Genomic DNA, 22,703 nt, shown 5'->3' with positions numbered 1-22,703 from the left:
AAGTTTCCGCTACAAAAGTTTAGTTAAACGCCTTTTCGCGGCATTTTTGTATGTATTTTAAGAAGTATGGACTGTTTAATGTTGTAAAATACCGGTTCATGTAAAATTAGTAAATTTTTTACGTTATTTATGCCAACGCTATGTTACTTGCTTGAATTATTTGGCTGTAAAAAAAGTTCTGGCAACCGAGTTAAAAGTATTTTGTTATTTGTAAGCAGAGTATTGTTCAATTAATATTTAGTCTTATTATACATTTGCATCCGCCCAATGCATATCAGTTTGTTGAAGGCACCATTTTCAGTATACCTGTTGATCATAATAACATTTCAAATAGATTCACTTAAACTGGAGCTAGACAGCTAGAAGTAAAACTTATTTAGTTGCTTCTTTCTGTTTAATTATTTTGAATGGTTTGATAAACATATAGGTATTTTAATATGTTGGCTCAGTTGTTATTTACTTTATACATTATTTCATCTAAAATGTATTAGCTCCAGTATAAGTAAGTCTAGACTTGCACGTCGCTACCACTTCAAGTAGACATCTTCTATCATTCACTATACATTTTCATATTTTCTTAGTAGATAGATAATTATCGGCTTTCCTTAGTCGGATGTTTAAAGTGTTTTGTTTTTTAAAGCCATGCCCGCGATGGTCGTGAAAGCCGCCCTGGCCAACAACACCCGTGTCTTCTCCCCCGTGACCCTGAGCCAGGAATGGCCAACCCTCGGACGCCTGATCTTCATGGTTCTCTGCGCGACTCTCGGCACCATCATCAACGGCTTCTTTGTGGCTGCGTTCTTTGTCGAGAGGACTTTGAAACGTGTGGGTGTGTACAGTTCCGAGTTTTTTTATATCTTTAGTGTGATATAGTAATATACGTCATATTATAATTTCTGAGTATATGTCGCCAATGTGTATTGTAAAAATTAAATGTTAGCTGATTATTTCCTGTATTATTTTTTAAGTCGGCTCACATTTTTTTTAATCTGAGTAACATACCTATTGATCTATTCACTATTGCGATGAAATGTATGTCGTGTTAAATAGAGGGTCTACAAAATTTTCAAAAGTGAATGAATGAATAGACATAATATATTGATGTACATTTATGCAGCGTTAATGACATATTGCATTTTGATACATGATCTTTAAGTAAACATCAGTTTCTTCGATGCATTCTTGCTTTAGGCTTCGATTTTATCCTAATTTAAACAAACCATATTCCCAAACCGGTAACCTATGTGAATAAAGCAACGCGAAATATAAGTAATCAAATTATTACTGTTATTATCTAAATGCTCTACATTTGTTAACATAGCATTCTGTATAATTTATGCGCAAATTTTATTATTAGTTAAAACACATAAATCAAAATATAGTCAGGGTATTTAACGTGTTCCATTTTACCTGCGTCGCAGTTTTGAGGTTTACACCACGTATCTTTTCAATAATTTGAATAGCTAACGAACATTGTGACATTGTGAGAAATATACGCTTTTTTATTTCCTATTATGCCTACTCAAAAAGGAAGTGACACGATCAGCCTCGATACTGTTGCACAAATTTCCGCTTTTATTTAGCAAACGTGGTTGCAACATATTTGTGCTCACAGAACTATTTTCTTTAATCGACTTTCTTCTAGTATATTCAGAGTACAAATACGAATACAGGTAGCAGTAGTGAAGGGTCCATGTAGCCCGATTCCTGCCGGCTTCTCTTTTGTAATATATGTAAGCAAACTATTAAAATAAATTATATTATAAATAAAGATACAATTAATAATTATGGTATAGTGGTCTAAAATAAAATTGTAATTACCTACATGAGTGTCGGCTTCCCTTTCGCAAAATATCGCCATTCGCCACTGACAGGCAGTAAGCCCTACTGATAACTATTGTAGCATTTGGATTTTCATATCTTTTATATGACTTATTGACTTTATGTTAATATGTTCCTGTAATGAATGTTGTATCTCTTGTAAGAAATTATGGCACGAAGGCCGATCTTTGAATCATACCCAGTGATATGTTTTCCATCCGATAAGACCTTTGTAATACGCTAGTACAGTCGGAATATGTTTAATCTTCTGCTATTCCTAGGGTATAAAAATTATCTTTAATAGATGTCAGCTGATTTTTTAGCTGAATCAAAGCAAACTTGCCAATTAATTAATCCGAATTTCCACTAATTAATGCAGATTTTTTGCGGATGTCGTAAATTGTTTTCGTTTTTATGTAGTATGCACTCTGCAATATACAATCACTGCTGGTCAAAATCCTAAATCTGTAGTATGTTTAGGCTTCTAAGAAATATTGTATTGAATTTTATGTATAGTTCGAGGCATTATATTATTTATTATTAGTGAAGTCTTACCAACTAGTAACATGTATACAAAGCTTATCATTGTATGGATAATAAACATTTAAACACTTAAGTACACACGTACTTCTAAATTACTGGTAAGTTCAATATTATTTAGAGAATTTTCTATTTTATCAAAATATATGTCTAGCAACTAGATTAATATAGCAAGTATTGTAACTTTCTAAGCACAACATTATGTATTCATATTATTACTGACACATTATTCTCACTTAATATAGGACGCATTTTTATTTTTATTGTAACATATCACGATCTTAAATATATTTTTAACTTATTATATTTTTCGTAATAAATTTCTATACTACAGTAATTGGTTAAAAAATGTTAAGAGCATAGGACAGAGGCGCACTTCTACCGTATTAATTACGATTACTTTAAACAGTAAATTATTTATAGCGAATGGTCTGAGCACGTTGATACCATTTTGATATAACAGGACTGTGATATCTATAAAAATAGAAGATAAGCTCAAAAAATCTCCACCATTTTAAAGGGTTATTACTGAAAATTGTAACCTATCATTATTATAGTTAATTTACCATCTAACGTTAGAAAGAATGCCTATCAAATAATTCCTGACTATTTCTATACGTTCAATATTATTTTGATAGTACCGAATGCGGATACCAAATGATCGAGCTGTATTCTATGTTACTACACACAAAAGCATAATTATAAGGTTTTTAGTGCGGCAATAGTCATAAATCCTTTTGTCTTACGATTGACCTTCTGTTACATATGGATTGTATTCTTTATACGCGTCAAAAAATTCATTTCAGAATCAATTGTAATGCCCAAATCTTTAACTATAGTGAACTGTTTAGAATCGTGCCTTTCATATTGTATAACGGTTGCGACTAAATATTTGCACATTGTTTGAAGAGAAATTATGTTATGATCTTTGGATTTTAGTAAAACGTTCAACTTGCATTGATTCTTAAATTTCGTGTTCATTCAAGAGAATTAGCAAAGATTAATCAACATTCCGAATTAAATAGATTATGTTTCATTAATAAATAAAAACACTCATTGGCCAACTGATTCATAGAAGTTCGTATGTATACATTATATTCTGTGGTTTGGAATGCATGGAACTTCATTAATGCTTCACAGATAACTTCGCTTAGATATGTGAGGCATATATACCTTTGCTTATTGCTGTACCTCTTTGTTAAAACATTTTTAATTAAATCTATATTTGCTTCCACCTACCAACCAAAAGAAAAAAATCATTTTTCTTTCCTTGATTTAGAACGCGTGCACCCCATTCTATTGATTTTTGTGCCGTCTGTTAAAATATTTAAAGATATAACTTTGCCAATCCATTATAATCATGAAATGGTTATCTAAATTATAATTGACAGGTTCAAAACATATAAGTATATAGGTAGTATGTTGCACTACTGGTGTCAATGCATTCTGCTAGAAAAACAACAAAAGGTGACATCGTGACGTTCTTTTTTAATTTCCAATATGCACTCATATTAGAACTTTTCAAATCCATCCATATCCCGAAACCGTTTATCAAGATAGGCACTCATCGTTTGTGGCACAATCACCAAACGATGATACAAATGATGATGATACAAAGACTGATAAGATTAATTTAGTAAGACGATTAGCGCCTAAGAGATAGTATTTCTGTATATACTGCACATCTATTGCGTTCCACAATATACTATCTACCTACACAGGTTTATGCACTAAGAATGATGCACTGAGCGAGTAAACGGTTCACAAATAAATTCAGTGTTAACGCAAGTGCTGAACGATTGAACATCTTTCGTGCTCCAGTTAAGAATAAAATTTGTTTGTGGCGCGCAGTGGCGACAAATGGAAAATGTATTTACGATTTTCATACGAAAATATTAAATATTTGGACAGAAATCGAATTGTGGGAACATTTTGTTGAATTTATTTAGACTAGTGGTCGTACATAGGTCACAATTCAGGGGGAATTCATAAATTTTACTATTCTAGACTCTTTTACTATCAACTTTAATTATGCCAAATCAGACTACTAATACTATACTCCGTGTGCGCAATGTGCTTAAAAAGGCGTATAAAGTTATTTCTTCATATAATAATATATAGATAAAATGAAAAAACATGATTAGATCAAGGCAAATTTTGGGCCCAGAAATAATTTTTCAAAGATTTTGAAACAGAATTCAGTAATGAAAATTTCTTTACTGTTGCCCGGAATAAGAAACTGAAAAGATCATTTAATTAACGGAATTTATTAAAGGCTGGTCTGACAAATTACAAACCGTTAAAATACTTACTTTTGATGGTTATGTTCCTACAGACTAAGATAGATTAGAATACCTCATCCTATCTATCGAAGGATCGGTATGATTGCTGCTATTGATGCAGAATATTTCATTTTTGCCATAGATAAACATAGAGCTATAATTAATGGTTATAATAATACATGCAGTATGCTATTTAAATCGAATGTAAATATATTGAAAAGAATTATAGTGAAAAACTTATAAAAAAGTCAATAAGTTACTTTATAAACATAACATTACTAATATTCAGTGCGAAAATATAACGCTTCGGCGGATGCACTCACTAGAGATACGGATGTGAATTTCCTCGAACTCAGACATTCATTCAAAGTTTTTGATATTGAAACAGTAGTAACAGGCAGCGTAACTTTTACTGTCGAGATAGCGAACTCCAGATAAATGTTAATAAGTTATTGAGGCGCCGTAAATAGTCAATTTGTACGTAGAGATTGACTTAAACGCGACGAGATTAAAAAGCCGTTAGTGAAAACTAATTTAATTCGTTTATCGCTCTTGCAATTTGTTGCATACAAATAAACGGATGCGGCGACCGATCGAGACATTATCAATAAAACCATTTAATATAATTGCGCATGCTAGATCTATTGATTTTCTTGCTAAAGGGGAATATAATTGGATTGATAGATATAAGGGGATCCATTTGATATACTAGCTAGTTTCCATAATAAATAATAATCCCTGTATTATATACTGCCCCACTGCTGGGCACGGGCCTCATCTACTATTGAGAGGGATTTGGCTTTAGTCCACCAAGCTTTCCTAATGCGGATTGGCACATGTCAGATACCCCCAATATTTTTATAGGAAATTTGTCATGTACCTATGTGAATTTCCTCACGATATATTTCTTAACCGTTAAAGCAAGCTATAATTCACGAAGAATACACACATAACTTAAAAGAAGTCAGATGCCCTTGCGTTCCGAAGCTGCGGACATTCGTCTCGGCAGTCCATTCCACTCCCAACTACGCTATCGTCACTGTTTCCATCAAAATTTTATTTATTTAATACTAGCTTTTGCTTGTAGCTTCGCCCGCATGTAGGAGTTTTCCGGGATTAAAGATCCGCTTGTGCTTTGTAAAAAAAGTATCCGGTTTAATTATATTTATGGCTCACTATTTTGGTTTTTAATTACTAAGAACATATACCATATTTACAACACGTTATCAGCACGAACGCTTAGTTCTTTTTTTTTTTTTCACGTTTTTTAGTAAAATAAAGTTGAATATATTTTTTGTGTGACTAGGAAATAGTAATAGTCTGAAAATGTCACATGAATCTGGAGATGTTTCGAGTGTGAAAAATTCCCCGTCGTCGAGCTCATCTTTTACATTTTCATGTTTGAGGAATAAAGATGGATATCCTACATGGAAATTTAAGATGCGCAATTACCTTATGCATGAGGATCTGTGGGAAACAATCGGTGGATACCCAAATGGAGACACAACCCCTGCCTCTACAAAGGTACGCAAAGACGCAAAGGCATTAGCAAAGATATGCTTATCAGTAGAAGGTGCAGCGATAACCCATATAAGATGTGCGAAAACTGCATCTGAGGCATGGACTTGTTTGCAAAAAGCCTTTGAAGATAAGGGAATAGGACGAAGATTATTTTTTGTGACGCAGACTGGGCAAACTGTCCAATCGACAGAAGGTCATACACCGGTTATGTTTACAAGTTAAGTGGAGGTCCAGTATCATGGGAATCCAAGAAGCAACCTACTGTTGCGTTAAGTTCGGCCGAGTCAGAATATATGGCATTAGCGTCTGCCACGAAGGAAGCGTGTTACTTACGTCGGTTTATATACGAGATAACAGGTATACTTTGTTCAGTTAACTTAGCTTCTGACAGCCAAAGTGCCATTAATCTTGTTCGAAATCCTGTACACCACAGCAGGACGAAGCATATAGATACTAGGTTTCACTTTATTAGGAAAAGGTATCTAATAATATTGTTAAGTTAGAATATATAAAAGTAACGATATGCCTGCTGATGTACTAACGAAGGCCCTCGGACCTCTAGCACACAAACGATGTGTAGTTAACTTAGGTTTAGAAACTTAATTATTTTATTTGTTTTGTTTCTGTCACAACTGCGATTAAGGGCGGCTGTTGGAGATTGTAACCTTCGTCGTGACTTATTATTTTTTATATGTTCTATTTTTAGAACTAATTGTATTTTGTTTGCCATAGTTACTTCTCTTTAGTCCGAAATAAACACTCATGTCAATAACATCTTTTTACTAACTTTATTTAATTACTAAGAACATATACCATATTTACAACACAAACAATCCTACGGTACATCCTCTTTGTCTAACTCCAACAGCATTTTTTCCGACCTATTTGATTTATATCGTTATATTAAGACCAAATTTCACAAAATCATTATAAATTGTAACCTATGTGTTATTCTGATGCATAAACAATATTACTGTAAAGTTTCATCCTAATTCGTTCAGTAGTTTTTTCGTCAAAAAGGAACAAATATGCATACATACATCCATCCTCACATATATTCGCATTTATAATATAAGTACGACATTATATTTAATACTATGCTGTAACTATTTTCTTATTTACTAAGTTGTTTATTACGTTAAATATAATTTGTAAAATATGTTTACTATTTAAATCATTGTAATATCTTAACAGTGATATCAATGTAGAGTTGACTACCAGATCACAGGGAATATAATGCCCTGCTAAGCACAAAAGCGGTATGTCAGGGAAACCTTATTTCGAGATAATCGAAGTTTTGTAAAGATAGTTTTACATGTAAAACTTAGATAGAGAAACTCTTTAAGGTTTTGTTTAACAAGTTCTAAACAAGATACCGTTGTTTGAGTGAGTTCATTGGGTGAGTATTTCTTTAAGCTATCTGAGGACACAAAAATGAAGATATTTTGAGATACCGCTTTTGGGCTTAGCACGGCACTACAGTAGCCTAATCTAATATAAGTTACCTACGATCTAGACTACAGATACGTAGTCCGTTTTGGCTAATTGAGTGGGAATGTGGTTGATCGCCGTTGATATTTGGAAGGTCTAAGTCCCTGCACAAGATTAATGTCTAATTCTATGTATTTAATGGTAAACCATAAAGGTCTGTGGATGGTGGCCTTATATTAATTTTATGAAATTGTGGTGGAATCATATTAATTTTATGAAAATTTAAATACAGGTTTATTTAAAATTTCATTCGCTGATCTTGATGTTAACTAATAATTTTTGGATTTATTGTAATGTCAATCTGTTCTAGTTAGAGTCATATCAAAATCGGTTACTTTTCCTTAATTTCGTTATAAGGGGGCTATATATCGCAATACTTAAAGAGTGGGGGGGGCTCTGACAGACCCCGATATTGGGTAGGATGTTTAAATGTATCACCTTCAGATTTTTAATATCACTATACCAGTGGCGAAGGGCGAAGTTTTTCTGACACAACATAATAGAGATATATAAATGCAGCTCCAAATCGTTATAATTACAATTAGATTTTACATAAAGTACAAAAGGGAAGTTGGCAGGAATCTGGTTGTATCCCTTCGCCACTGCAGTAGATTCTATTAATTCCATTGTCCACAGGGAACGTTTACCTCGCATGTGTCGGCCTCTCTGATCTTATTATAACAGGGATAGTAATGCCTGTTTCCGCCGTGGTTCTACTATCTGGTGAATGGGATACTATACCTGTGTGTAAAGGCTTACAATTTCTAACGGAGACTTCTACGTACTGTTACAGTCTATTTTTTACGGTAAGTGTATATTTTTTCGTATATTTTTGTCCTTAGGTTAACCTGACACTAAGGTGATGCAAACCAAGAACAATGCTCAGTTAGTTAGCTCGCGTAGCTGCGAGTATTATATATGAAATGAAATGAAATAATCTATTTGAATTTGTAAAATGTTATACGTTATTTAGATTCTGTCTATATTAACTCTACCACCAGTTCGAAAAGCTACTCTCGCCAGAAAAGAACGGGAAAGAAACTCTGGTGCATAGGTTAGTTTGGATACTTTGTGGTCAATAGAAGTATGAAAAATATCTTAGGTATGCTCATGTCAAGTAGTTTAGATTTTGGTCTAGAACTAGCATAATTTTATCTTGGATTTTTTATGTGTTTTTTGCATTAATAACAATATATTGGACACACTACTACCGAAATCGGTATCAAGTACCAACTTTTGATTCTTTAATTATAATCTATTTTTATCATTGTGAAAACATTTGTTGTTATCGAACTTTTACCGCTATATTATCGTATTTAAACTTTTATAGATATTTATAATGAAAATATATTAGTTTTATTTGTCAAATAAAACTGCTGTAAAGCGTCCCAAATATAAACAATCTAGTATTTAAATATTATTGAATACCATTGGTTTAATAAACCATAACAAGTGCGTTAGGTATCTCGATTGGAGCCTCATTCCTTATTCGTGCGAAAAACAACTGTTAAACCAGTTCGGAATCCCTATGCGGGGTTCCGCCACCTGTCATCCTGTTCATACTCTACTAACCTATTTACTGTGTAAACATAATATATGTGTGATTTTTTTACATAATTTGTTATAAAGCTATATTTCTCTCCTTACGTTCATACATTTTAGATAACCCAGTTGTTCTGTTCACTATTTTCTTCTACATACTATTCAATAGTTTGATTGAAACAAAAAGACAATGAATACCATGTCGTTTACTACGTCTCAATTGTGCATTACGAAAGATGTGTCATTAATCATTTTGTTTCAGCTCGTAGCCGCCGAAACGTATTATCGCCTGTGCCGCACCACTACTGAATACGAAATGTTCCTTTCCTTGCACGTGGGCGTCGTCTCCTGCCTGGTGGTGTTCTTCAGCGCCATCATCTCTGCAGTCGGGGTCTTCATGAAGCTTGACTACGATTACTGCGAACGACACTACACGGGCAGCTTCCTATTCCGCGCCACCACCTTAGGTTTGCTCCATGCTCTACCGTTCTTCATGACTATGTACGGACTGTTTAGCTCGGCCTTTTGTATTTCCCGCCGTGCTCGCATCCAGAACCACTACAGGCGCTCCCAACAGTACGATCGCGATTGCTCAACTACCAACCTGAATATCGTAGCCTATTTATTGTATGTGGTTGCGTGGATCCCATACCTTGTCGTTGTGCACGAATACTCTGATAGCAGCGACTCCAGATATTATCACGCTGTCTGGATTGGAATGATGCGCTCGGTCACTACTAGCTTACTGTACAGTGGGATCAACAGCAATTTTAGGCGCGCGTTTGCTCATCTATTCTACTACTGCTGTTGCAAAAGCTCATTGACGGATACGTTTGCCAGCCGTCATAGGAGGGCTCTTGAATACAAACCTGCTACTGGCGATGTGCGCGTTCATATCATGCACCAGGCCGTCAGCATGTGCAGCCCTCAGCGCACTTCCTACGCGACACGGGAGACGCAGGAATTATGATCAGTCACGTGTGCAAACTGCAGGCATGTCAACTACGTTGATTAAAATGACCTCGGCATCGTTGCACTGGAACTAGGTTATTAAGTATATATTTTCAAGTATAACTTATGAATATGCTGAATGTATGTATGTGCAATTTTAGTTACATTAAAAATGTTTTTGATGTCTCCTGTTTTAGAGTAATGGGAAACTAAGGCACATTTTTTTATGCGTACAATATGTTTTAAGATTTGGAAAGTATGTGATTTAGAAAAGGCTATAAGGGTATTTAGATATATTGTATTCGAAGAAGCGCCTTATTGGTCTAGTGAGGCATCAAGTTTGGGCATAGTTCAAAAGTTTGTATTTTCAAGCTTCTACTTTATATATTTTTATACATATTATTAATATACATATATAATATACATTACATTATATTCTATTATGGGCCTTCGTAGGTTTTATTATTTTAATAATATTTGATATATATTTATTTAGCTAAAGTTTGTTTTTTTTATATGAAGATTAATCTCGATTCATTTAACGAGATTGATTGACACAGGTTATGGGCCGGCTTTTCTACCTTCTAGAAAGTTCCCACACTATGATAAATTATTTCAAAGTTTTAACCCAGTCGTGCCTGTATTTTTGTATGACTTACTTTTAACTGTCAACCCGAATTTAAGAGGTGATTCGATTTTATACCTGTTCTTGTATTTTCTATTTTATAAATATTCTTTATCGTGGGATCCTTACGATATATTTATATAATGTAAGTTTAGGTATTGTCGGAATGTAGAGCTTTTCTGGCTTATCCGCAAAATGTTTAAGATGAGAGGAAATAGACTGACGCGAAAGGATTTTTTGATAAGGATATAGGGTTATAATAAATATTTAACTATTTATTATACAAGTTAGGGGCCATCGGTGTTCGTGAGTGGTTAAGAATCGGCTGAGATATGTTTAAAATTTTAGATGTATGATTTTTTCAAAGTGTACAATTTATTTTTTATTATGAATTTAATATGCCCTTAATTTTATTTAATGTATAGCTTAGGAACGTATTGTTGAAGCATAACTGCATAGAAGTCATGTGTACCCTAATATAACTGTGATCTACCCTTTGGGTAGGTTCTAAGTGCTTTGCGCTGATTCTAGATATATTTATTTGTTTTAAATACTGTTTAATTTTTATTGATGAATTCTCGTTATTTTCTTAGCTCCCCTAGGCTAGCAAAATATTTTTAGGTATTGTAATCTAGTCATTTTTTATGTTTGTTCTTCTATGAAGGAAAGTGATATTATTCTAAATTGTGACTTCAATGTTCGGGGCAGTTAAAGCAAACTTTCAATTTCCCTTTCATAATACATCTCTAAACAATTATAATGTTACCGACTTTTCAAAACTATAATGTATGTAAGAGAGAACTTTAATAAAAAAAATATATTTTAGCTGTATTTACAAAATCTTAAAAAATATATATTTATATGATACAGTGTAGATGAATGGAATTTAGGATTTTTCTAAGTCGTTTTTAGGATCTAGAATGTCTCTCTGGAGGTTTTTCTCTGGCTTGGACCTCTGGCCATAGATTAGTTTATATAATATCTGAATATCAGTACGGTTTCTGAACTCTGAAATGTGATCTCGAATGTTATCACCGACTTATGTCGTCGGCGTCAACTAAGTCTAGTAAATCTAATAATAGTAGTGCATCATTTAACTTTAGATAGAAATCAGTTTGTGGTTGATCCAGCAGTCATATTAATAATAACTCATCATAGTAGCTGTAATTCATATTTTTCTATCAAAATAATTAAGACTAGTATTGTTATGGGACAGTATTACCATTTTTTCGTAAATATCCCTTCATTTAAATCAGTTGCTTTCTTAACGGGTACTTGATTTAGAAAAGACATTTTGAATTCCAAATAAAGTTATACTCACGTAACTAACTTCTGAAATATGTATGGAGTAAATAATTTTGAAAGATCATTTGTAAATGGTCTTTTCCGTTAATGTTTTTCTGCGTTGTTATAGATGATACAATTATTCTATCTCGAAAAGATCATCTTTATATTGTGTAGTTTGTACGTACCAAATGGGATGTATTATATCAAAAATGTATTCGATTTATGTGTCAAACATATTATTGTCGTGTTTCAATGCACGGGTATCAGAATAAACATATTGTGTCTACTTAATTGTTTTATTTTAAACATCACAATATAAAAAAATTAATATTGTTTGTGACTATGACACGATTGTTGATTTCTAGAAACACACAATAGTTTTATCGTCGCTAATAGTTGTTTCTAAATACGTTATAATTAGTCAAACATTTATCAGGTTTTCAATTACTATATCTATTATATTTGCTTTGAAGATATTAGCCTTTGCTTTAATATATCTTTATATATTTTGCAATACCGACCAGTTGGTTTACTTCTATAGTTTTACTTACATGGTTTTATAAAGCAAACAAGTTTTTATAGTCGTGATCTGTTATTATATGCCGTGACTTATAAAATCAATAATGATTGAAACGAAATTAAATAATATTAGCATAACATCAATGATTATAATGTCCAATATTTTCCAACAGCCGCTAAATTCACATACTGCATTATTGATTTATGAATTAATCAACATTCAAGTACCAAGTTTGAATGGCTGGTTCTAGACGCATAGGTTTCTTGACGGCCCTGACAAAGCGACTTTAAGGAAGAATTGATAAAACACAACAACTTATATCATAAATATTAACCGTGCTTTGCTTAGACCAACAATCCACAAATATGGATATTGATTAAATTTAGCCTAGATTCTAGAATGTCAAGGTACCTTCCTCAAGAACTCACCGAGAACTGGCCACAACAATATAGAGTCCGAGAGCCTTATATGTGATTATGAGTTGAACCAAGAGTAAAACATATATATAAAATGTTTAATAATGCGTTCTTCTCAAAGTGCCACGAGTTTAGAATCACACCGTTTGACCTCAACGTGACCTTCCTCCCAGAATTATGGTATTCCATCAGAAGAAATTGATGTGCTAAATAATTTTAACCGGTCCAAATATAGCCAGGCACAGTGTACCAGGATTATGATCGTGTAAACATGCTATTTCCGTATGGCTATGTAGTTTTTGTTGAATGTCAATCGTCATACAGCCTTGCTCAACAGTCTTTCGGGTTACGAATTGTAACGGTGAAAGGCGGACACTGGTGGGGGCGCCGCGCACACGGACCGCGCGCCGAAGCGCCAGTGTGCCGCGAGCCTACACCAGCTGCGAGTCTGCGCCGTGTCCACTGCGCAACTAAACGCAAACCAACCGTCAAACTTTTACTTTCGCGCTGTTCTGAGTTCGTTGGAATTTTTTGTGTTGTGCTGAGTGACGTCATGGACAAGTGATATTGGTTATTTTTGTATGTAAAGAGACGATATCAAAATGTTGTTGTGCATTATTATTTGGAGCGTTTTTCTTGCGCCTGGTCTCGCACAAGGTGAGTGAACAATGCACGCGAAAAATCTCAGCGCAAGGCGCCTGCGCCTGCTCATAATGACAATATAATATTCTTATATATATTTATGTCCATCGCGCAGTCCTTTTATGCGCTACAAGTGCATACAATACACAATAAGTAATTATACAGGTTCTATTATAAAAGCGAGCTGATTTCGAAACGGCAAAAAACAAAAGTGACGTAAGTACACAACAATTAATTAGAGGCTGGTCTATTGTCCACTAACGACTATGTTAATCGCAGCACTGGCGTGAATACATGCGCGATTTTATCAAGCGCGACATCCAAAAAAGAGAACAAGTTATAAAATATTAAATTTCATTCTACACTAATGGTACTTAAAGTTTTGCAACTGGTTTTATTTTTGCATGCGAACTTGCCCGACGTGTTCCAATGTAAAATCAAACCAACAGAATGATTTGAATAAAATAAAATGAATCAACGATGACCTCAACATGTTTGCAATAAAGGTTTCTTTTTAAAATAATTTTACCTCGTAGCTCAAAAACAAGTTTAATAAATTATGTCCAAAAAACTTTTAAATATGAAATAAAATTCTTTAAAATCCAAAACATAAATTTATATCTATAAGACCCCAAGTCAGTGAATAATGAATGCAGTTATTTGACGATTGACCCTTACCTGTTTCCCGTGTATTTAATTGGTATTCCCCTTCGACATGGTTATTTAATGACCTAACTAACACAACAGGTATGATGACCGTTTTTGTGTTCTTTCACTCACCTCGCGATGCCCTTGTCGATACCGGTTGCACACATTGTGAATAAGCTTTTAATTTTATGAATTTCTATTAGATGTTTTAAATTTGAACAGTTATTGACCAGATAGTTGGTAAACTGTCAGAATCTAGAAGACTTTGCGAGTATTCATGATCTAAGTAATCTAATTCCATGAATTGGTTATATTGAAATATAAAAAACAATTTATTTAGCATGATATAAATAATTAAAATGATTGCACAATGTTAATGCAATGAGAAAACGTTACAAATTTTATTCACTTGTCACTGTGTAATATTGATTAATTAAAGTGTGTGAATTTGAATATTTTCACCTACCTGTTCGTGGGTTTGGAATTGGACCGCAGTGATTACAAGTAATTACAAGTAACCCAATAATTATAACAGCGTAAAATGTATTATAGTATTTTTCCAAAATTACATAGGCATTGAACAAATGTTTTACAACAGTTTCAACATAAAGTACTTCTTACAACACTCTTCAACGAGAACTTGGCCTTGTTTTGAGACATTTACAATTTTCTTAACTAACTTGTGCAAATAAAGTATTTTTTGTCCATATTGTACAGCCTATAAATGAACACGATATCGTTCTGAAATGGTCCCGAATTGTGTATAATTAAGGAAATGAATGATTAATTAATTCAGAACAATTTAATGGTACTGACTACCAACCTCCATAATAAAACAAATTATAAGTTTAGGATTTATATCTGCGAATGATAGCGACTTAAAAAATAGTCAATTCCGTCTAGACATTAAATTCGCGTACGAACTAGATTTCGATACGAGAGCATACAATCGAGGGCACTAGGAAGAAAATTCACGCGATACGGAACTAAAGCCGCACGCAAACTTATTTCAGTTTCTCTCTCGATGGCGCGATGCGCGTAATCAATTATAGGTCATTTCATCCACGAAGTCGCGTCCCACCACTTTTTGAGGGATATTGTAAGCGTTTAATAAAGAAGTAGGGTGTCTTCGTGGATGAAATCTTCCATATCATAATTTTTTTAACATTTACACCCAGAAAACGACGATATAATCGGATTTTAAGAAGCTACGTATTCGAAATTTTTAGTATAAAATAATAAAAAAAATAATCATCACAGTTCTGCAATACGTTGACTTTAATTTGTCTAATTGTTTTTAAATATGGATATAGTTTTTTTATTTCAAAACAATTATTCCGTGCTTCTCCTCCTAAAGTATTCATCATTTTAATTTGCAATCGACACTATTAGAGAGACAGTTTAATATAGAATATTTGGGTAATTTAAAATTATTAAAAATGTCTAAAATTGATTGTTTAATGAAATTCTTCGTAATTCTGCATATTCCCGCCCGTAACTCCTGTGCTATATGGAATGAATGTTTAAGGTCTTTGACTTTGGAGGAGGAACTTAAGTCAAATATTGGCTTTCGAGGAACTATTAAGAATATCTATTGACACTGAAGTAAATTCATTATCATAAGTATATAAGTTAGTCCGTCTGTATGTGTATTTACACGAAACACGCAAAAACTTCTGCATGGAATTGCTGTATGTGTGTGTACGAATTATGCAAAAACTTCAATTGAATGCAATTTTTACTGATGTATTACCTACTAGAGATCTAACATATAGGCTATTTCATGTGGGAAAATATATAGCGGGACTTTTATCCCGGAAAACCTTGTTCAAGCAGGCAAAAGCTAGTTTAAAATAACATACATATGTAACATTGAAGTTAACAAAACAAATTTCACTTTTAGCTCAGCATTTCACGTGACGTTTTTGTTAAGTTTAATCGTCTCTTCTCGTCTTACGAATCTATCGGCGGACAAAAACCCGTTCTTGCAAAAAACTTCAGACACACTAGTAAGCAAGTTTTTATATGAGGTAAATTTTAATTCTACCGGCTCATGGAGTTTATCATGTTTCCTTATAATCCATCATTACGAGTGCTTCAATTCCTTGCATTAAAACTATGCCAAGAAAAAAACAATGAAAATATTGTTTTATCTGTTATAAACATGTCAAAACACGAAGTTGTAGGATCCTTTAGTCAAATTGGACGTTAAACTTACGTACTTATTAATAATGCGTTTTTAAATCGTAGTTTGTTAAAACGGCTTCACATATTTATTTATTCGGTGCAGTTACAAACTACATACATAAAATCGTAGGGTTTTTGTTTAAATTTAAAAGCTAAATAAGTCTGAAGCCCTATTGCAACTATACACATTAATTCAGTTTATGAACGGTAACAGCGCGCGGAAAATCGGAGTGATCAGTCAATGTTAGAGCAAAATGAAATATAGCAGTAATAATAATAATATATCTAAGGTGGAACCGAATGAATTCTAAATCCGCCAAGACTACTGATATGAAATTAAATAATTTATTTGAACCTGTAAAATGTTATACATTATTTAGATTCCGTCAATATTAACTCGTTCATCAGTTTGCAAAGCAGTTCTCACCAGTGAAGAACGGGCAAAAAACTGTGGTGTTGCTCTTTTCAACATCAGTTTAAGGTATAAACTACAGTACATGATACAGAAAAAAGAAAAAAATTAATTGTTTTTTTACTACTGTTTAGTTCATGAATATGCTCGGAAAATAGGTAATAAATGAAATTTCCATACGACTGCACAATTCTCATAGAAATCATGAAATATAATACTTATAATACTAACTGAAAATATGACGTGCGAGAATACTGCCGTATTGAAAGCAAATCCGAAGATCACGAATGTTTGTCGAGACTGGAACAAAGTTGGCTTACCTTGCTCATACCGAGTATATAATGGATTCATATGACTTTTATGCCGTTCAGAGACCAAAAAATCTTTGGCTAGCTCGCATAGGGAAAATAACATACAATACATAGCGCATATTACATCCACACAACATGGCTCACAATTAGGAAAAATTAAAAAGATCTATCACACGCCTGGCCTAAATATAAGTTTAGTGTACCTTAGCTCGCATAGCTGCTTTTTTATACTAGTGTGCAGATCGAAAACTATCTTTACTTTCTTATTTATAATTATATATCCAGGTCAATAAATTCAATACAAACACGGTGTTTTACGGAAATTAAAACATGATTGAAACTTAACTGCACATAAATCATAATAAATATCATAAATTTGTACTTTATTTATTATTGAAATAACTGTTTACGCTGTAGTAAACTTTTCATATTCTGTATAAACGTTTAAACGCAAATAAAAAATTACAAATACTGTACATTTCGAACCTTGGTAATTGCAATAAAAAAATATGTTTAAAAATAAGGTGGCATTTACAAAAGTCGCTAATAATACCGACAAAAACTTTATCTACTTTGCTTACTACAATATTACTCACATAAACGCGAGCTGAATCGCAAATAAAATTACAATTTCTATTACACATATTACAATTGAATAAAAAAACCGTAACAGTATTATCTCGATAATATTGATCTGTGGCGTCGCGTGCGCACGCGCCTATCGCTTTCACTTATTCCCACTGCAGTGTGAGTGCACTCACACATCCGGCCTGCTCCACTGAACGACATAGCGGTCTCCCCTAAGCTCAGTGCACACTGTAGAATAATTAAATGTATTCTACGATTAATATGTGACACGGTAACAAGATTGTATGAACAGTAATTATGAACATCGTATCCTACATAATGTTTACTGAGATGGAAATTCATTTTGGGATACAATTTTATAAGTCGTTTGTATATGGACAGTATTATGATAATAATCTATAGATATAGTGTTGATAAACTATTATATAAATCTAAAAGGTCTTTATGTTTGTTTGTTTGAATGCGATAATTTAAGGAACTATTGGTTCGAATTAAATTATTTCGATTCAATTAGTTTTGAATAGCCTATTTATCAAGGAAGGCTATAGGCTATGTACCATCACGCAATGATGAATGAGGGCGTCTCAGTAATGAAAAATATTTATTCATTTCGATACTTGCCGTTGCGGGCGCTGCGTAAACACACAGTTACAAAACAAATATGTATGACGGAATATTGCTCTGAAAAAGATCTAAAAAATATATGATAAAACAAAGTCCCCCGCCGCATCTGTCTGCCTAATAGTACTAATAAAACTACCCAATGGATTTGTATGAAATTTGGAATGGAGATAGTTTGAGATACTGGGAAGCATGTAGGGAAATTTCCGGTAATATAGCGGAACTTTTGGAAAACTCATTCACGCGGGCGAAATCGCGAGCAAAAGCTAGTAATGACCTACCTACATCGCTAAACGTACGGAGATATTATTTGATACAGACCAGGAGATAAGCCGCGCTTCAATTCAAATACATTCTTAATTCATCAGTCGCGTAAAATAAATAATTTGAATTAATAAAACACTGATTAATTAATTAAAGCTTCACGTTTACTGGTCTGATCAACACCAACACAAGAGCGAGCTAGTACATGATAAAACTAGTAAGTGAAAGTGTCCTCGTAATGCCCACAAATCATCGCGTGTGTTGAATAACAATTGAGTTTTGTCTAATAACCGTTACTATTATCTAGGCATAGACTTGTACACGGTATTGTTTGATACTGAGAAAAGAACTTTATTTTTACATAAATAAAGTTTTGTATTGCGTAAGTCGTCCCGAGCTATATTTAATGGCTTGTGTCTATCGTTTAAGTTTACCACCGTTTGAGTTTTCGAAAAGTGTTACTATACCAAGCTCAGAAGATACCCCGGTGGCGAAGTAAGTAGGTCGTCTCGACGAGTGCGAAGTGGCGTGAGACTGCGGCAGCGGCCGCAAAGCCCTACGAACAACTGCTGGAATCATGTGTTCTTTCCCATCCACTCTTGCTATTTCCGTAATATTCTGTACCACAGGCTGTCTGCGCCATCCAAAATGATTACAGAAACATTGTTTAAAATTAAGGGCGAAAATTCTATACAACAACTTGGCTTTCTGGTTCTGATTGGAAATGTTTTTGTTACGACTGCAGTGCCAGGCTTCGGATTCGATCCTCGGGTCGAGCAAAGGGATACTGAGTTTTGCACTCAATATCGCTCGGATTCTAGAATTTGTGCCTAATGTAATGCAATATGTTCGTCCCTACCACATCACGGGATGGAAAATACACGACAGAAAGAGGTTTAAAGATGGTAAAGCCTTGCTGCAGATAATTTTGTGTCAATAGACAACGATATAGTACTTCAAAAGTAAAGCCATTAAGCATTCCAACTACAATTTTAAAAGTATGTCACTTTCCATCCTTTTTTTTTACTTAAATATTTTTGATTTAAAGACTTCATATACTCACTCCGTCTGATCACGCTGATCTTTGCCTGCAAAATCCCGCATACTCCAACAATGTTTTTTTACAATCCTTACCTCTCCTGGTATCCAAAAACAATAAGCCAAGATAACATCTAAAATTAGGCAATTCGTTCAAAATTATACAATATTGCCAAGCTTCGATATCGTGTAAGTAATTAACAACAGACAGCCTAACAGACGTTTAATTATCCGCTTTTCTGTAATAAGCACATTATTAACATGCAACATTGCGAGCTTCACTCATGAAAATTGAACATTTATATTTTATAAAGAAAATAAGCTGTGACAAAATAATTATAGCCAGATCAGTGTAAAATATTATAATGTTAATATTGTAAAATACTGAACCAATTTATTGTACTGATAATATTAATTTTAAATGAAACAACCAAAGCAGGTTTAATATTTTCCAGGTTACTATCTAATCAGAGATTTTTTCAATCTGCCCCTCCTTTGTTGGCTCAGTGCGACTCTATCAAACTTGTTACAGAAAGAATTTGACTTAATTTTCACTTTCTGTAAGAACGGACATGCTAAATAGACGACAGTTTAAAAGAAATTTTTATACGTCTTAATTGTATTAAGTTAAATACATTATTCTCTAACATCTTAAATAAATATTTTTTAAATTCAGAATATCGAAAATGTTTTCCACCAATTTTTGAAATGCTGTCGTTTCTGACTGGCCTCTCACGTAGATAGTACGCTGGTTAAATTCAAACCATTTTGGCGTAAGAACCACGTGGGTGTTGCATGACGTCATGACGTCATCACCTTGCAACCCCTTGCAATACATATTTACAACAGTTGCGAAGCGTCCATGTAACCCGTTTCCTGTCGGCTTCCCTTTCGTAATTTATTTAAAGTCTAATTATCATTAGAACAATTTCCAGATTGCATTTATGCATATTATTAGAACCTATATAGTTGTGTCGGGTTATCTTTTGGAAAACTTCACCCTTCGCCACTAATTCATAATGTAAGTAAATCATCCGATTTAGTCGAAATATAATCTCAAATTAGTGTCTTAAATTAGTATTATACATTAGAATTAATGTACTAAGGAAATTACACAGTATTGGTTTATGCAACACCATTATTCCCGATCCACTGTCAGGTAAAGCTGAAGCAATAAAATAGTTGTAAGCTGAAGTCATTGTATGTATCTATAGTTCATTTATTAGGCGATATAGTCGCTAAGTGACAAAGGCTTTGAATTTAAAAAAAACTTACCTGTTTAGTGCCTTTGGCTTAAAATCTAGATCTACATTTCAATGTTAGCCAAGTTGGGCTCGAACTTTAACAAAGACTACGTTGTTTTAAGCTCTTTCCGCGCGGAAATCGATTTTAGAAATCCTTTAATTGCACAACTAGCGGCCCAAAACGTATTAAAATTAGGCTGTATATTAGTATTAAGCCTATTTTATTGTACGTAAAGATTTTTAATTGAACTACCAACAAACAAACAGTAGAGATATTATACCGATTAATTTTAAGGAAACCATTTACCAACCGCACACACACACACATATTACGAATTTATCCCCAAAGGGGGATGCAGAGGCGCAACCAGGGCACCCACTTTTCACTAAGTGTGTACCGTCCCATGATGTGATAGGGGGCGAGCTTATCGCCATATCAGGCACAAATTCCAGACTCCGGGCTGATACTGAGCAGTAAAACCCAAATATCACTTTGCCCGACACGGAATTCGAGCCCAGGAGCTCAGAGGGCTACCGTACCGCGCATGCAGTACAACTACGCCACCGACGCAGTCCAACCAATCATAAGGAAAACACGACAAACGTTAAAGAAGGAGTGGCATATGAAGATAACACACATCTGTACTGTGGAAAATCCAAAGGAACACTTTGGATGGTTTAAAAACGAAATAATATTGCTAAAAATATCCGAGTACTGTGACAGATACAAACCTTTGTTTAACATGACATGCGTTGTGTTCGCAAAATCTGTCAACTTCGCTAACAAAGCCGTTGTCAAAAACGTTACCTGTTACATCTAAAAAGTGGCATAGTTTGTACGTTTCCATTTTGATTTTATCAAAGCTCACTAAACGAGACATTATGACGTTAAATCATCACCGTCATAAATACTAGACGAATAGCAGGTGCCAAATTAACAAAACATATCGTTCAGTGTAAATTGTACGTTAAAAATTACAATATAAGATACAGTTTTAATAATCAATATTTGTTTCGTGCATTTCTTTAGAAACGCTGAGCTATCTTTACCTTCAACTGTAATCCCTTTGCCATTGCATTCGTTAGAGGCGCGCTTCAACATTGAAATACTCCTTATTATTTTAACATAATAGTGTTTCATAACAACGTTTTTATAAAAAGTGTTCTTTTAAGCCGGTTCTGTACAAAGCTAAAATACCTTTCAAATAATGAAAACTTTATGTTATTTTAAATTGTCTTACTTTATAAGAATTTTAATTAAAAGTATTAATTACAGTAATAAGAAAATACTATCTTAGGGTTGCTGTTGGTTGTACACTGACAAACCCAAAAAAAATTGTTACGTTGATCACGTATGCAGTTCTGGGCCTCCGTCAATATTACTGAGACCACAAAACATAAAAACAAACTATGCTACACTATATTTTTTGCAAGTCCGGTCTTACTGACAAATGGATTCCCCTTTTATATATTTCTACTATGGTATACATATATTTTTTTAATTTTATGTATTAGCTTCTTAATTGGGTTTAAGGATCCCATTTGTTGCAACTTGCAATATCCTAAAATTCCATGACGGCAAATAGAATTTTGGAAGATTAGAAATTATGTTAGTTGTACATAAACACACACGCCGAGTATTCATCTCTATGGATGGCAATGTTCACATTCAATCAGTGAATGGGTCAGCTAATTTGCTTACTCACACAACGACATGCTCGACATTAAATATTGCTAGCGCGAATTTATCTT

The 22,703-nt window shown here is 33.7% G+C and overlaps 2 protein-coding genes across 2 annotated transcripts in view; both read left to right on the top strand.

Annotated features, from left to right (window-relative positions):
• The first annotated feature begins 650 nt into the window (after positions 1 to 650).
• On the top strand, positions 651 to 10,600 carry LOC115439947. Its single transcript, XM_030164033.2, has 3 exons — positions 651 to 829; positions 8,292 to 8,461; positions 9,460 to 10,600. The coding sequence occupies exons 1-3, from the start codon at positions 652 to 654 to the stop codon at positions 10,165 to 10,167; spliced, it is 1,056 nt and encodes a 351-aa protein (XP_030019893.2). The 5' UTR covers position 651; the 3' UTR covers positions 10,168 to 10,600.
• A 2,802-nt stretch (positions 10,601 to 13,402) lies between these two features.
• Positions 13,403 to 22,703, top strand: part of LOC115439930 (CUB and sushi domain-containing protein 3) — a 123,452-nt gene continuing 114,151 nt past the window's right edge. The window contains exon 1 of the mRNA XM_037444000.1: positions 13,403 to 13,653. Within this exon, the coding sequence (XP_037299897.1) occupies positions 13,599 to 13,653 (55 nt within the window). The 5' untranslated portion in view covers positions 13,403 to 13,598. The remainder of the gene's footprint in view (positions 13,654 to 22,703) is intronic.

This window comes from Manduca sexta, chromosome 27, assembly GCF_014839805.1.
Source record: "Manduca sexta isolate Smith_Timp_Sample1 chromosome 27, JHU_Msex_v1.0, whole genome shotgun sequence".
In the NCBI taxonomy this organism is placed as follows: domain Eukaryota; kingdom Metazoa; phylum Arthropoda; class Insecta; order Lepidoptera; family Sphingidae; genus Manduca; species Manduca sexta.
The sequence above is the reverse complement of the archived record's forward strand: the minus strand, read 5'-3'. Positions and strand labels throughout refer to the sequence as shown.

Excerpts from the sequence above, each read along its gene's own strand:
- LOC115439947 (XM_030164033.2), top strand. The coding sequence starts at position 652 with ATGGTCGTGAAAGCCGCCCTGGCCAACAACACCCGTGTCTTCTCCCCC. Across the intron at positions 830-8,291 it reads GAGGACTTTGAAACGTGTGG|GGAACGTTTACCTCGCATGT; the intron begins GTGTGTACAGTT and ends CATTGTCCACAG. Across the intron at positions 8,462-9,459 it reads GTTACAGTCTATTTTTTACG|CTCGTAGCCGCCGAAACGTA; the intron begins GTAAGTGTATAT and ends ATTTTGTTTCAG.